This window comes from Embiotoca jacksoni, unplaced genomic scaffold (genome assembly GCF_022577435.1).
Source record: "Embiotoca jacksoni isolate LCO1_2020_lvr unplaced genomic scaffold, fEmbJac1.0.p SCAF_7, whole genome shotgun sequence".
Classification (NCBI taxonomy): domain Eukaryota; kingdom Metazoa; phylum Chordata; class Actinopteri; family Embiotocidae; genus Embiotoca; species Embiotoca jacksoni.
In genome coordinates, this window is record NW_027185425.1 from 16,671,752 (window position 1) to 16,685,577 (window position 13,826).

The following is a 13,826-nucleotide window of genomic DNA, read 5'->3' on the forward strand; positions in this document are numbered from 1 at the left end:
CCGTAATGAGGCTGCTATGTTATTACTTTTCTGCGTAATATTAAGGAAAAACACAAGAGGTTCTTGAAAGTTTGCGACACATGTATCAACCCGAGCGGCGACGATGGAACGGGCCCTAATGGGTCGGAGTGTTTTAATGACGCTGAGCGGCATGTGTGGTACTTATGATGCCCATGTTTAAACCCAGCAAAGAGGAAGCTGCTAAAGGCTAATGGGCTTTTATCTGGCGTAGGATTGAGTGATCTTGTTCGGAGAATTGAAGACATTTCATCTTTAGAAAAAAATAAACCCCACTCCACTTCCGCTTTTACTTAGAAACATCTTTATTTAATCAAAGTATCTTTTCTCTGTGGGTCAAGTAGGAAATAGACTTTACAAATACTTTACATGTCAGTTGTTGGATTTAAATTTGTGATAAAACCACCACTAACACAAACAGACTAGCTGTAACTGTAAAAGGAAAATATTGTTCATGGGTTGGTTTTTTTTTGTGGGTTTAGCAGGTGAATGGAAGTTAATGGTAAAACATTGACTGGACAGAGATCCAAACAGACATCCTGCCTCAGGACAGTGATTATTAAAATGATTAAATTGTACAGCTGAAATGCAGAAGAAGGAAGATCATCACTGTTAAGAAGTTGAGAGGGTGAGAACAAAAAGCAGACTCGTGGGTTTGACTTGGTGAATGTGAGCCACCTCAGTGCAACACATGCTAACTTCGTCCGGCTCCCAAACTTTTTACAATGAAACCCTATAAATACAGGATTATTTACCAACCGGGCTGGTTTAAACCACCAAAGGGACATGATGCTGGTGAGTGCTGCTTTTACGGCTCTCTGCCAGGGGGCTTAGGTTTCAGTCTATCACTTCCTGTGGATAGACAAGTAACAAACGTCACTGGAAACACCGACTTTGAAACAGCAAGCATCGCATTCTTACATCGGACAAACTTCTTGCCAAAAAGCAAGTTTAAAAAGACGTGATCTCATGCTGCCATTATATATGTTTTTGTTTATCAGGGTTCGAAGACATTTCTGCCTCCTTTCCTATCAAAATGAACTGGTTTCTACCGAACAAAAATAATAGTCCCTAAAAAATCTGTTGACAGTCAAATTTTAATTATTCAACTAAACAACAACTGAGGACATTTCAGGGGAGATGAGTCAGCTGAATATTTTGAATGCACTTTTATGGCAGCTGAAAAAGCGCAACACGCTGCACCTGAAGAAAACATGAGCAAATAAACACAACATCAACAATCAGAAAACCTTTTTCAACACTTCGACAAATAGTGTTGCACACAGAAATGTGCTACAAATACAGACAACACAATCAAACAGAAAAACAGAGAGAGCCGTATACAAACAGCAGAACTAAGTTCTTAAGGAGGAGAAGACTGATATTGGTATAAAGCCAATAACAGCAGAACCAGAACGTTCAAACTGAAATGAGCTTCGTTATCTTTATTTCTAACATCACTGACGGGTTTTCAGGCTCTAAAGGAAATTTTGGTTCCTCCATTCGTTTGTGTCGTCTGTAATCGCAGAACATTTCTTGATGGCGTGCATGTGACCTTAAAATACTGACAAGCTTTCCTTTCCGTGTGTTTGATCTGTTCACGTCTCCTTAAAGGAACAGTACAAGGTTTTGGGAAAGACTCTGCCAGCGGCCGGCTAGCTTAGCTTAGCACAAAGACTGCAAACAGGGGGAAACGGTTAGCCTGGCTTTGCTTAAGAGTAGTAAATCCTTCTCACTATGTTACATCTTGTCATCCATAGAAAAAACAGTTATGGAAAATTACTGCCCCCAAACAAGAAACGGTAAGAAGAAACAAATAATCCCCTGAAAAAAAAAAAAAAAGGTTTTGTATGGTTTAAACAAACGATTATAACCTGGCAATTTATGGACTTTAGATGTGACAATAATAATTTCTATTCTCAAAATGCTCCAAAATTTTTCTAGATTTTCCAAGTTAATGCCTTGAAATGTTGTAGTCTGACTATGATGACCAGATGTTCAGTTTCCCACCGTATGACAAAGAAAAGCATAAAATTCCCACATTTGAGAGGCCAGAAAAAGCAAATTTTTTGCTTTTATCACATTTATAATTACTAAAATTAATATTTAATTATCAAAATAGTTGCAGATTAGCTGCCGACTGGCTGTTTCCTCTTTTGCCGCAATGCTTGTGCTCTGAGCAAGAAAGAATATTTTCCAAAATGACGGACTATTCCTTGAAGCTCCAGTGCTGAGCTGTCGGCCACGATACGCACAAAATCACGAGTCAAAAATCTCAGCAGGTAGACAGATAAAAATGAAAATGATCTGCAAGGCGAGAAACCACTGAAGTAGCCAGTAAAAACAAATTTGAGAAAAAACTAAAAAAAAAGATTTCTTGATGAACGGAGTGACATTTCACTTAAAGAAAGCAGGTCTAGCGAGCGATTCGCTCCTGTGTACACGACTAGTGAAAGTCTGTTCTTTCTAGCTGTGAGATCACTAATCGAAGTGGCTGACGACAGAGAAGTGAGCTGTACGAAAACAACATTAAGTCGGGTTCGGTTTACGGAGTCAGTGCACCGACGGCCCCTATATCAAAACAGCGAACCTCATCACTACGTTATCAAATGCACAAACACGATATGGAAGTGACTTTGAGGAAACACATTCAAACGTCTAGATCCGCTGGTGGTATGTGACCCTAAAACACTGACCAGGAGGCCAAAAGAAAACAAAAACTGGAAGTCAAGAGTAAAATGTTTAGCTGCACGCCTCTGCAATCCTTGTCCAAACTCTTTGGCATGTACAATCAGCAAAATTTACACTTTTATTATTTCAATCATCGTTTTCTCATCAATATAAAAATTGAAATAGAAAAACAACCAAAAAAAAAAGTATCAAATTTCACGTCTCCTACAGTTTGTTATCTTACAATAAAATGTTTTCCATCAAAGGGTGTGTGCCAAAAAGGCTATATATCAATACTACAAAAAAAAAACCTAAGCCTTTATTTACACAGCCATTTCTGTACAGGACATTCAGTTTTTATTACAACACACATTCATGGCTCATACATCCTAATTACACAATGATTTCAAAGCAGAAAAATAGGTTTTAGGTACCACTCGTGGGGCCGACTGGGGTTGGGTTTTTGTTGTCTCTTTCTCCTTCAGTTTTCCTGCTCACATAAAGTCATTGAGCTCCAACTCCAAGGCGGCGGCCATCTCGTCCGCCTCCGAGCTGCTGCCTTCCTCTTCCTCGTTGGAGTCTTTGGAAGATTCGTCAGTGGACTCGACGCCTTCCCGCTTGTCCCCCACGCCGTCGCCGTCGTCCTCCTCCTTGGCGTCATCGTGCTTCCGTTTGTGGCCTCTAGATGCACAACAGAAAAGATGGTTTAGAAAGAGAGCTGTTAACTGTTAAGTCCTCCGCTTCGAGGCTGCTGCCGAGAACAGGATTTTTGTACATCTCTACTATCCTGGAACAACGTAGCATGATGAAACCTTTTCACAATTTGGTGCTTTGCTTATTGTACTTTTGAAACATTTTGGATGAAGTAGCTGATAAGAAGATAGTTTACTAGCAAGCTAACCAAACAGCTTTTTTTTTTTTGTCTCGCCGGAAAATTCCTGTGAGTCACACAGTTCATTACGATCGCTAATTGGTTGGACTTTCTGCGTTTCCTTCTCACTGGACTCTATGCAGCCCCCTAATGGTCAAGATGGGGAATTATTATTTAACAGAAATCATTTTGAAGGTCGGGCAAAAATAGTTGCGAAAAAAAAAGTTCTCCACAACCTTTTGGAGGCTTTGTAGGTCTCAGAGATGAGCATCTGTAATGAAATTGAAATTTGGTGAATAATGAAATGAAGTTTAAATGTAAAGTTTTAGGACACTTGTGCTGCTTGCCCGGATATATGTGGAGTGTTTCCCAAACAAACGTATGGACATGGTGCGTTCAGTGTTAGTCGGGATGGAGATAATCAGGAGAATAAAACCAAGGCTGAAAAATAGCAAAATTGTCCTTTTAAGACGTGCGCGAACGTTTCCAACACCTGCTTGGATGACTCCAACTCCACTGGCTGTGATTGCATTCAATTCTCACACTAAGAAGACCAATTCGATGTTCTGGATATCAGTGTTTCAAAACAACTTACCAAAACCCCTCTCTAAATTTATAGAAGGCAAAAAAAAACAAAAAAAAAACAAACACCTAGTTACACAAGCTGTTGGGGAGTTTGTAGAAGTGTCTTCACACACACCTTTTCAGACTGATCTTGTACATCGCACATACGTATGTAGCAACACTGAGCTCTCAGCATGTAGTCAGCAAATTGGAGGTTTTGTGTTGCCGGAATGTAAAAGGAATATAAGTGTGCACGGTTTACTTCCGCTAAGAAAAGAAATCACATAAAAAGAAAAGAAATAATTTGCTGTACTGCGTGTTCAGCACAGCATGTTCCCTTGAGAGCCACAGTGCACTTAACAGGAGCTCGTTCTCCGTACATGTCACATGAGCTGAAGACACTCACAACCAAGTGAGAGGAGCTGCTGGGAGATGGAAAGGCGCTCCAACGTTAAAGAACAAAACGGTGATGTGGGGACGGGAGATTCACGACAATCAGCAAACCAGGGATCCGAAGATGGAGGATACGGAGATAGACAGAGGGAGAGGCTCAAACACTGTTAGCAAGAGAAAAAGAGAAAGGCGTGCGACGGGGAGCTTTTGGGTTCGGAGTTAAAAAAAAAAAAAAAATCTCATAAAATTTAAGTGTAAATGAGCCCAACAATGCTTCAGAGGATTGAAACCACGGTGGGGACGGTCCCATTATCATCAAAGTGATAAAGCTGTGCTTCCATTAACCACCTGAAGACAGAATAGTAGAACCTCGTAATAAAAAAGAGATCAAACTCGCTAAACAAGACTTGGATTGTAAAGTTTACAGCATGCAGGGCGGCTATTAGAGATCCGATCGCGCCGGTGGTGCTATGACATAAACCCAACATCATACTTTGAGGAATAGGAACATATTTTTCATTAACCCCCCCCCCCCCCCCCCCCCCCCAAAAAAAAAAACCCTCCTAAAAAGTTCTACATTTGTTTTCTGTGTGTGTGTGTGTGTGTGTGTGTGTGTGTGTGTGTGTGTGTGTGTTGAGACGAGCATGTGCTGACCTCAAATGAAAGTTGTAAGCATGTGTTTATGAGACAGGCAGTCGTGTGCACAGTGTGCTCGGCGGTCAAGTGGTTTAGTCGCAAGTACGTCGTTGCTAGTTGCTACTCGGTAAATACAACTCCATTAAAAGGCAGCAATATTTATCTTGGATTAGCAGAGATAAAAAATAAGTTATTTCTTCTTTGTTGCAGCTGAAACGCGCGTCAAAAAAAGAAGAAGAAATGTGGGTAATGTGCGTCAACTCTTTTGTCAGTTTTACAAAGTCCTGTTGACCCGGCGAAAGAGAAAGTTTCTGGCACTTGTATTTTTTCTAACTTTAAAAAGACGCAAGTCAGCAGCTTCTTATGATACAACAAACCCACATTCAGCATGCTAAGCTCGGCTGAACGTTTTCAAACTGAGACGAGCTTAACATGCAGACATGCGAGTGGGCTCAATCTCTTCATGTCACTCTCTGAATCAACGCAAACCACTCAAAAAACAAACAAAACAAAACGCCGCCTCAATAAAATACAGGCTAAAAATGTGCACAAATAAAGAATCAACTCCGAAACCGAGTGATTCAAGAAAATAAGCAAGAATCTGAGGAAGTGTTCGCTTTGTGTTACAGATGCATTTCTGTCAGCACTTAGTTTTACATTTACAACAAGGAATGGATGGAATTAATGAATGTCGTCCGTTGCTGTAAACAAGCCACTCAAGTGGATTCGGAGGAAACGTGTAAAACAAAAGAAAGAAAAAAAAATGAAGGAAAGCACTGAGTGGCTAAAGAATTCTTTGATACGCATGTAAACATGCCATCCCTCTTTCCACTCCTCTCCAGCTTCTCCATGACACCCTCAGCAGAGTGGCTTATTAGCATGATGCTAATGAGGTGTACGGGAGGGGTGGGGGGGGGGGGGGGGGGGGGGGGGGGGGGGGGGGGGGGGGGGGGGGGTTTGCGCGGTTATTGAGGAGGTCTGACACCGGCTCTGCCAAGAGGGGTCCGTCTCATTAGACCGCGCTGCTGTCAGACACCTCGCCAACATCCCACAACAGCGGGGCTCTCTGGCTGTGTGTTCATTAAAGGTCAGATGTCGGCTAATATCAGACGAGTGGCTCGGTGACATGACAGCGAGAGTGAACCCCTGCAGACCGCGTGGTGGGTGTGTGTGTGTGTGTGTGTGTGTGTGTGTGTGTGTGAGGGAAAGGGTTGTGTTTGTGTTACTACAGACCGCTGTATCTGAGTTTAATTTTCAGAGTCCCAGCGGTCAGAGGGTAACGTGAGGCTGAGCTGCAGCGAAATGAGCGATTCATTATTATTCATTTTGGCTACAATTCCCACAGTATCACCGTCAGTGTCACTGTTCCTGCTACCTGAGCTGGTTGTTGACACTCTATGAGTCACTACGGTTGAGTGTGTGCGAGTGTGCAGATAAATAAACACACACACACACACACACACACAAGAGAGTTTTCCACACAGATACCCCACCATCCTTCTCCCATTTCCAAACATTAACAGCAGAGACAGCAGGGGGGAGGGAGGGGGGGCGCGTTCCCCCCACTGCTTTCTGTTTTGCATCATTACATCCAATCTAAGTCCTCAGCTATTAATCCAAGTACCCACACCCACCTCCATTTCATCATTTGTATTCAAATCATTTGTGTGCACATGATCTAGTTCTGTGTTGTTCTAATTGGCTTCATGGTCCTGGAGTACAGTGCCATCTCATCCTGTACCTCACTAGCTGTATATGACTCTTGACTCCTGATGGACTTCTTTCATTCAAATTTCCTAATTTCTTGATCTCTTATTGGTCAGAAAATGTGAAGATGTAGCTGTTAAGGCCAATCTGCCATCACAGCTTCAGGACGTGGCTAACAATGAACTTTAAAGTGTTAGGGAGGAACTTCTGACTCTTATTATGTCAGTGACAGAAGTTCAACCATTACACAGAAATATTGGCTTGTCCAGTAGTTGTAAAATGTCGACAGCTAAAATTAACAGAGTGAAAGCCCTGAGAGAGCACTTTAAATCAAGCTGCTGTCGATGACACGAGGAGCACAACGGGGCCGACCTGTTGGGTAGAAATCCTCATGTGGAGTTGTTGTTATTTATGTAACTACAAAGAGGATAATTTGAGTGAAAACTGAAACCAAATCAAATGACTTGTTTTTGGGCAATCTCATTTTAAACTCTTCCCAGACGGGTTTTGGAGATTAAAATTTGGGCAAGAAACTACATTTTTTTTTTTTCAGTTTTGATGGTTTAGGAGGTAAAACGGTGCCAGGTAGTACAGGCACACGTGTTCAGGCCATTACTCAGATGTTTTTCTGTCTATGTACTATGGGAGCATGATTGCATTAAGGGAGTCAGGAGGCCATCCAACCTGCTGGTGAACAAACATCCTGCAGCTACACCCGCCCCAACACCTCATTAGAGACACTCAAGTGATACAAAATGATGATATAAGTCAGAAATAACGCTCCTGCCCCAGGAGGAAATACATTTTTACGAGGCCTTTTACGTGCTTCAATCCAGACAGCGCGAAATGGCACTCAGTGGAGCGTTTTAAAAGGACTTCCCGGGAAAGCCTTCACAGAAATGGGCACAGTAACTATCCCTGCTGATAAAGAAGTGAGCTTTTATTCAAGTGCAGGGCTGTGAACTCTACCCAAGGTATCCCAATTCGGCTGGTGAGGAAAGTCGCAGAGAAAAATGACTTCAAACACTTCTGACAGCTCCTTTTGCAACGAGAAGGAAAGAGCAGCGAGGGGAGAGAGAGAGAGCAAGAAGGCAAATGGATAAAATAAAGTGTGGGCACAGCAGACAGAGACGGGAGGTGATGAACTAAATAATGAACTAAACTTTAAGGCCTCACCAAATCTACTTGGCTTGAGTCTTTGGTAAAACTTCCCAGGAGAGCTCACTCAAACAAAGACCCGAACAACGGACCCCGACTGAGATTAATGTCGTATCCTTCCACAGTCTTTAATCGTTTTCCATCCATACACAGCAGGTCATTTAAAACAGCTACAGCCTATATTCAACCAACTTAAAATCAGTCAATGTAGTGGATCTTTATTGTGAGTTGTGAGTTTGAAGCCTACCGAGGGCAGAAGGGACACTACTCTGCAATGCTGGTATCATACTGCTCCATTTCTCCCTATAATCCCATATCATATACTGCGGATGCGTCAACTACAGATGCTTATATAGATACACGCCCGTCCCTCATGCATTCACTAGTTCCATATGCACAGAGCTGTTTTCATACAGACGTTTTCTTCTGGGTTTATGAGGGATTTGTCAGTTTCGATCAGACGTGTTGCGAGGAAATGAGAAACACAGCAGGACAGTGCGGCGTGGAAGAAAGCTTCGAGGCAGGATGGTCATCTTGGAGAAATTGAATATGTTTGGAGAAAGCTGCCAATCGACAAAGCGGATCCCCTTTCAGCATTAATCTCCTCATATCTAGTGGCAGAAAAACCTAAATAAATTTACAGTGCATGGAGTAGCAACTTTACCAGGTAGTCGGTTAGCTTTTTCCAAGTCTTACAAAACTTCTCTGAGCACTAAAACTGTTATGGTCACTGTAATTGATCCTTTTTTTGAAAGTGTGTGCTTCACAGTTGTGAAGATATCCTTTCCCCAACATGATTCTAGACAAAATCCACAGTCCTTCTTCTGCTGTAAAAATGCATTGTGAATGACAGCTGAAGCTCTTATGAGAATTCATCTGTCTGAGTTACACAATCGTACAAATTACAGTCTTTTTTAGTACATAATTCTCTCTTTGTTTTCTTTGTTTGTCTGCTGTCGCTCCGCAAACAAGCTCAATCTGTTGAAGTACAAAAGACAACTTTTGTACTTCAAAGACTAACTTTGAAAGATATCCAATAATTTATCAAATTCAAACTGCAGCTCGGGATTTTGGCCTTTATTATAATTATTACATGAGAGGTGCAATCAGAAGGGATCTGTTGGAGAATATGGACAAGAGGAACAATTACAGCACATAATGTACATATGGGAATGTTAGTATCTTGAGAGTCAGAATAAAGAATTAGAAAAATAATCCTTTTCATGGTGTTGATTTTAAAGGTACTAACAGAAAACTGATAAATTCATGGACTATAAGCAAGGCCAATATTCAGCCCCTTTTAGTTTTGTTTTGGTCTCCACCACCTTGTGGAAAAATGTGGGAAAGAGCTGCCAGCTGTGTTTGGAACAGTCTGAAAACTCGGCTCGTATTAGCATTTGTTCAGCCACTCTGAAGGGCGGACGAATCAGAAACTAGTGTCGCTGGTTAACTGAATTTGTCCCGCCCCTCCTTCACTGTGATTGGACGACTGGTGATGAGCGCAGCGTTAGTAGATTTTTTTAACTCTCGCTGACTTAAAAAAAAAAAAAAAAAAAAAAAAAAAAAAAACGTCGCACGATGAGCGTTCAGCACAGAATAAACGTTCAGTCCGTCGTCAAGCTCCTGCCATTCATTAAAACTATTTAAAAAAATATGCTGTACTCAGGAAAAAATGCTTTGGTGGACACGGTAGGTAGAAGCAGAGGTGGCAGGGTGTCGGCCGGTTTAGGTGCGCGCTGATTGGTTAAATCGAACCGGAGGTGTACGCCTAGTAGGATGTAACAACCGCAAACGATTCCCGATGGAGGGTCGCCAGACCCATATAATCACGGGGTAAAAATGGCTCATGGCTCGTGTGGCTCATAAAGGAATAATAGGGAAGGTACCATGGCCTTTTCACACAGCTTTTACCTTCCAGGCTTGTATTGGATTTAATTAGTGGTACTTTAATGGCTATCAATGGCTTTCTGTTTTACAGCACTGTGTGTGATTTGTACTGTGGCTGTCAAGCACTGCTGATACACTGGTCCCCAAACTAAAATTATTCATTGTATGTCCCTAGACTTTCGTTTTTTGTCTGCATTGTGGCCTAAACATAATTACTGATAAGAGTAAATTGGTCAATAGTACTAATAGTGGAAAAAATAGTAGCAATTGTGACATTAATAGTCAACGACTTTTCACATAAAATACCGGGAAATTATCATTATATTCTTTCAAAAAATTTCACGAGACAGTACACATATGTGACATCCCTCACTGTCAGTAATGTCTCAGAGCAACGAGTGTCACAAAGGTGTGACGCAGCGTGTCAACTGTGTAATTAACTGTCAGTGTCATTTATATCACCCCTGTCACCAATGTCTGCATCAAACCACCCCCTCTCTGACTCGGCTACAGGCAGCCGAATCAGATTGAAGCCCCCAGGCCTTCTTTCATATGAGTTACTTCTTTTCTCTGTCTACTTCTTGGCAACACCGGCTTTGACAAGGCTGCAAGGACCTTTTCACAGGAGCTCGACACACATTTGGACTCTGCTGCCTGACTTTGTTACTGGACGACAGGCTGGGGCATTAGTTTTAGACACATTCCTATAAAGCAGAGGCTGCAGGTTCAATTCTCTTGGGAGGCAATGCGCCAGAAAAATTACCCATAAAAACCCAAACTGTCCTTGAGAAAAGACCGAAAACTCTTTGTACCAGTTCCAACGGTGCTTAATTCATTTATAAACTCGGAGTGTCCCGGCTCATTAAATATTTGAGATGAATTTCTGCTTTGGGGATTTCCGTCTCTATACTCTACCAGAGCTATGCAAACATCACTGCTAGATCTCATATCTAACAAATATTAAAGCCTACTCAAGTGAGCTGACAATGACAGGTGAGAGCGAGGCTGAGGAATGACATTCAAAATAGCAGAGTGAAAAATGTAATGCATCTATCCAAAGCTCAGACGGATTTATAGAACTTTGCATAAGTGCTCTGGATGGCAAATAAACCTCTGACCCCGGCAGGGGAAATGACACAGAATAATCAATGGATACGAGCAAAACCAGCACGCTTCACTTGAGTCATGTGCAAAGTTAATAGTTAACCATTTTAAAGGGGAGGTGTCACGAGTCCAGTCGGCAAAATAACAGGAAGTGTGTCAGGTAGAAGAAAGATGGACATGTTAGGAGTTTGTGAACAAATTGAGAAAATAAAAATTAGTAATGTGTTCACAAACTTTTAAGCACCACTGTACTGCTTTAATGTTTAGCCTTTTGCTAATATATTTGTCTCCAAGCTTGATATTTTTTCAGGTTTTGGAAAGCTTCTCCAGAGGCAAAAGAAAATCAGAAATTGGTCGTGTGCCACTTTAAAAGAAAAGTATGACATTTTAAGATAAGCTGTTTTAAGCTGTTGTAGCAGTTTCAAAATATAAGTGAGTGGCTAGCTTGGCTTGCCCACATAAAATTCACCTAATGTCCTCTAATGAAAAAGTAATATATTTTCTCTATCTGTACAAAAACTGCAGTGAAAAGATGAAAAAAAAAAAAAAAAAAAAAAAAAAAAAAAATAGACTTAATGACCTGACGGAGGTAACTGGTGTCACGTTTGGATATATCCAGAGGCGCTTTTACCCCCTTTGTCTAGTCATTATTCTTTGCTGAGCTCACTGTTTTCTGGCTCCGGCTTCCCATATCGAGTGGGACAAACCTAATTATTGAACACTTGGGAATGATAGGACATCAGCTTATTTCTCAAAATGTCAAACTCTTCTTTTGAGATTGCTTGTAATCCCTCGATAGCGGACATTTGTTAAAAGGGGGGCTGATCAGGTAGGATCATTGATTATACTATACAACATCATAATCTTCTATTGCAGCTCATTCCCTAGTTGACATCAAAAAGAAAATCTGCCAAATGACAATGCAATGAAGTGTCTCTCTGACAAGTACAAGGAGCCTGACTCACTCTTTCTGTACATACTGTCTCTTTTGAGTTCATCCAGTGGCTTCCAGGTAATTATGTTGATTTATAGCTTTAATACCAAGATCTGCTCCACTCTGTCTGAAGCCAGATACCTCCTGAAGAATAAACCCCTGATGGATGTTGTTTGATTGGACATGAAACAGAATTTTAAGCCTCTCATCTTAGAGTTGAAATGAGAAAGGCTGTGAAGTAGAAAGAATAAAAGCACAGGTCCTGAGTGAGGTTTAGACTAATTAAAAAGAGGTATATTCTGTGCCAAGTACAAAGGTGGTGTTCAGAAGGAAATTACGGTTGGATTGCAATTATTGCAATTTGCACGTTAACATGAAGATTTCGAAATAAAGCTGCATTACAGCTTTAAAATCAGGACTACTTTTGATACTCCCACCTTCCCACCGTTGACGCGCTCCTCATCTCTCCAGGCAGTGGGTGGAGAGCACTGAGCAGATTCTGAGCTCAAAGCATTTCCTCCCTTGCGGACTAATTGCCCCAGAGTGAAGAGGTGACTCGTAATGAGGTGCTGCTCTTTTAACACCTCCATTGTTGGCAGCTGTCATAATTCGTAACACTGAGCCTTATGTGGAGACCATAATCTGATTCTTCAATCAGCTGTGATTACACCCGGGAAGTGTGTTGAGCATTGACTTTCATAATAACACTTTGATTGTTGTTAAATTGGGTTATTTTGTCTGGTCTTCACTTATAGAGCAAGTTTAAGACAAGATGTAATTAGCTTTTGGCATAAACAAAGGGTTAAAAGAATGAAACATTTTAGCTTAATTTGACTAATTACATTTTCTTCTTGTTTTGGAAAAGGCAAAGTAACGCTCATAACAACATTACCAGTGTCAAAAAAACAAAGCCTCCTCATTTGTTTAAATGAGACCACAGTGTGAACAGACTCATCAGGCAAAAAGAGCTGAAGATGAGTCAGGTTTTGCAGCAGTGTAATGCTTCATCATCTGACAATCCTCTGAACATTATGACTAAACCTTCAACAGAGAAATTGCTGAGATAGAGGATATAATAGTTTGCCACCAACATTATAAAAAAAACTTGGAGTATATCTGCAAAGTCTCCATGTCGTGGTTTATCTGAGCCTGGGGCGACTCATCAGCCAGTCAGAAACCTTTTGAGGTGAAAGGTGAAACGTCTTTCAGAACCTATTGCAAGATACGAATTCGGAGATCGTCTTTGGCTTTTTCTTGACTTTGAGAAAGAATAAATTGTGCTCCTGCCGTTACTCTCACTACTGCTCTTTCCATGGACCAACAGCTGAAGCTACATTCTTGGTTTAGTGTCAATCATAACCTAAAGTACAAGCATGTGAAAGAAACTGCATACACACACCTACACAGTCACAAAAATAACTTCAATACTTCATCATAAAGTAGCGCTTTATGTTCACCATAAAGCTGTATTAACCTGTTAAAATCTAACACTACAAATATATGTGAAGCAGTGGATAAAGTAAGAGAATGAAGATATATAGTCTATGTGAGGTCCTCAGAAGTATAGCAAAAACGCATTCTCCTCGCACAGAAACACACACTGTGCAAACTATCTCTGTGAGGAAAAACAGCTTATGCATGTGTGCATGGCCGATGACAAGCAATGGCTATTAACGGGCCAGCCTTCCCCCGAGATGCATCTCTGTGCTTCGTAGTGAGATCAATCCGAAGCAGGAGCATAAAGAGAAAAACTGCGTGCATCATCAGCCCGCAGGAACAAACTGGGTCACATCACTTGCAGTTTTGGTTTTCCTACTTTCTCCTTCCTCCTCTTTTTCATATTTGTGAAAAGCCTGACTAAGCACTCCTATTCCTCACAGTCTG

The 13,826-nt window shown here is 41.3% G+C and overlaps 1 protein-coding gene across 1 annotated transcript in view; it reads right to left on the minus strand.

Moving 5' to 3' along the window:
* Positions 1–307: 307 nt before the first annotated feature.
* ctdp1 (CTD (carboxy-terminal domain, RNA polymerase II, polypeptide A) phosphatase, subunit 1) overlaps positions 308–13,826 on the minus strand; it is a 75,388-nt gene continuing 61,869 nt past the window's right edge. Inside the window, 1 exon segment of the mRNA XM_069176421.1 lies at positions 308–3,369. Coding sequence (XP_069032522.1) covers positions 3,183–3,369 — 187 coding nt within the window. The 3' untranslated portion in view covers positions 308–3,182.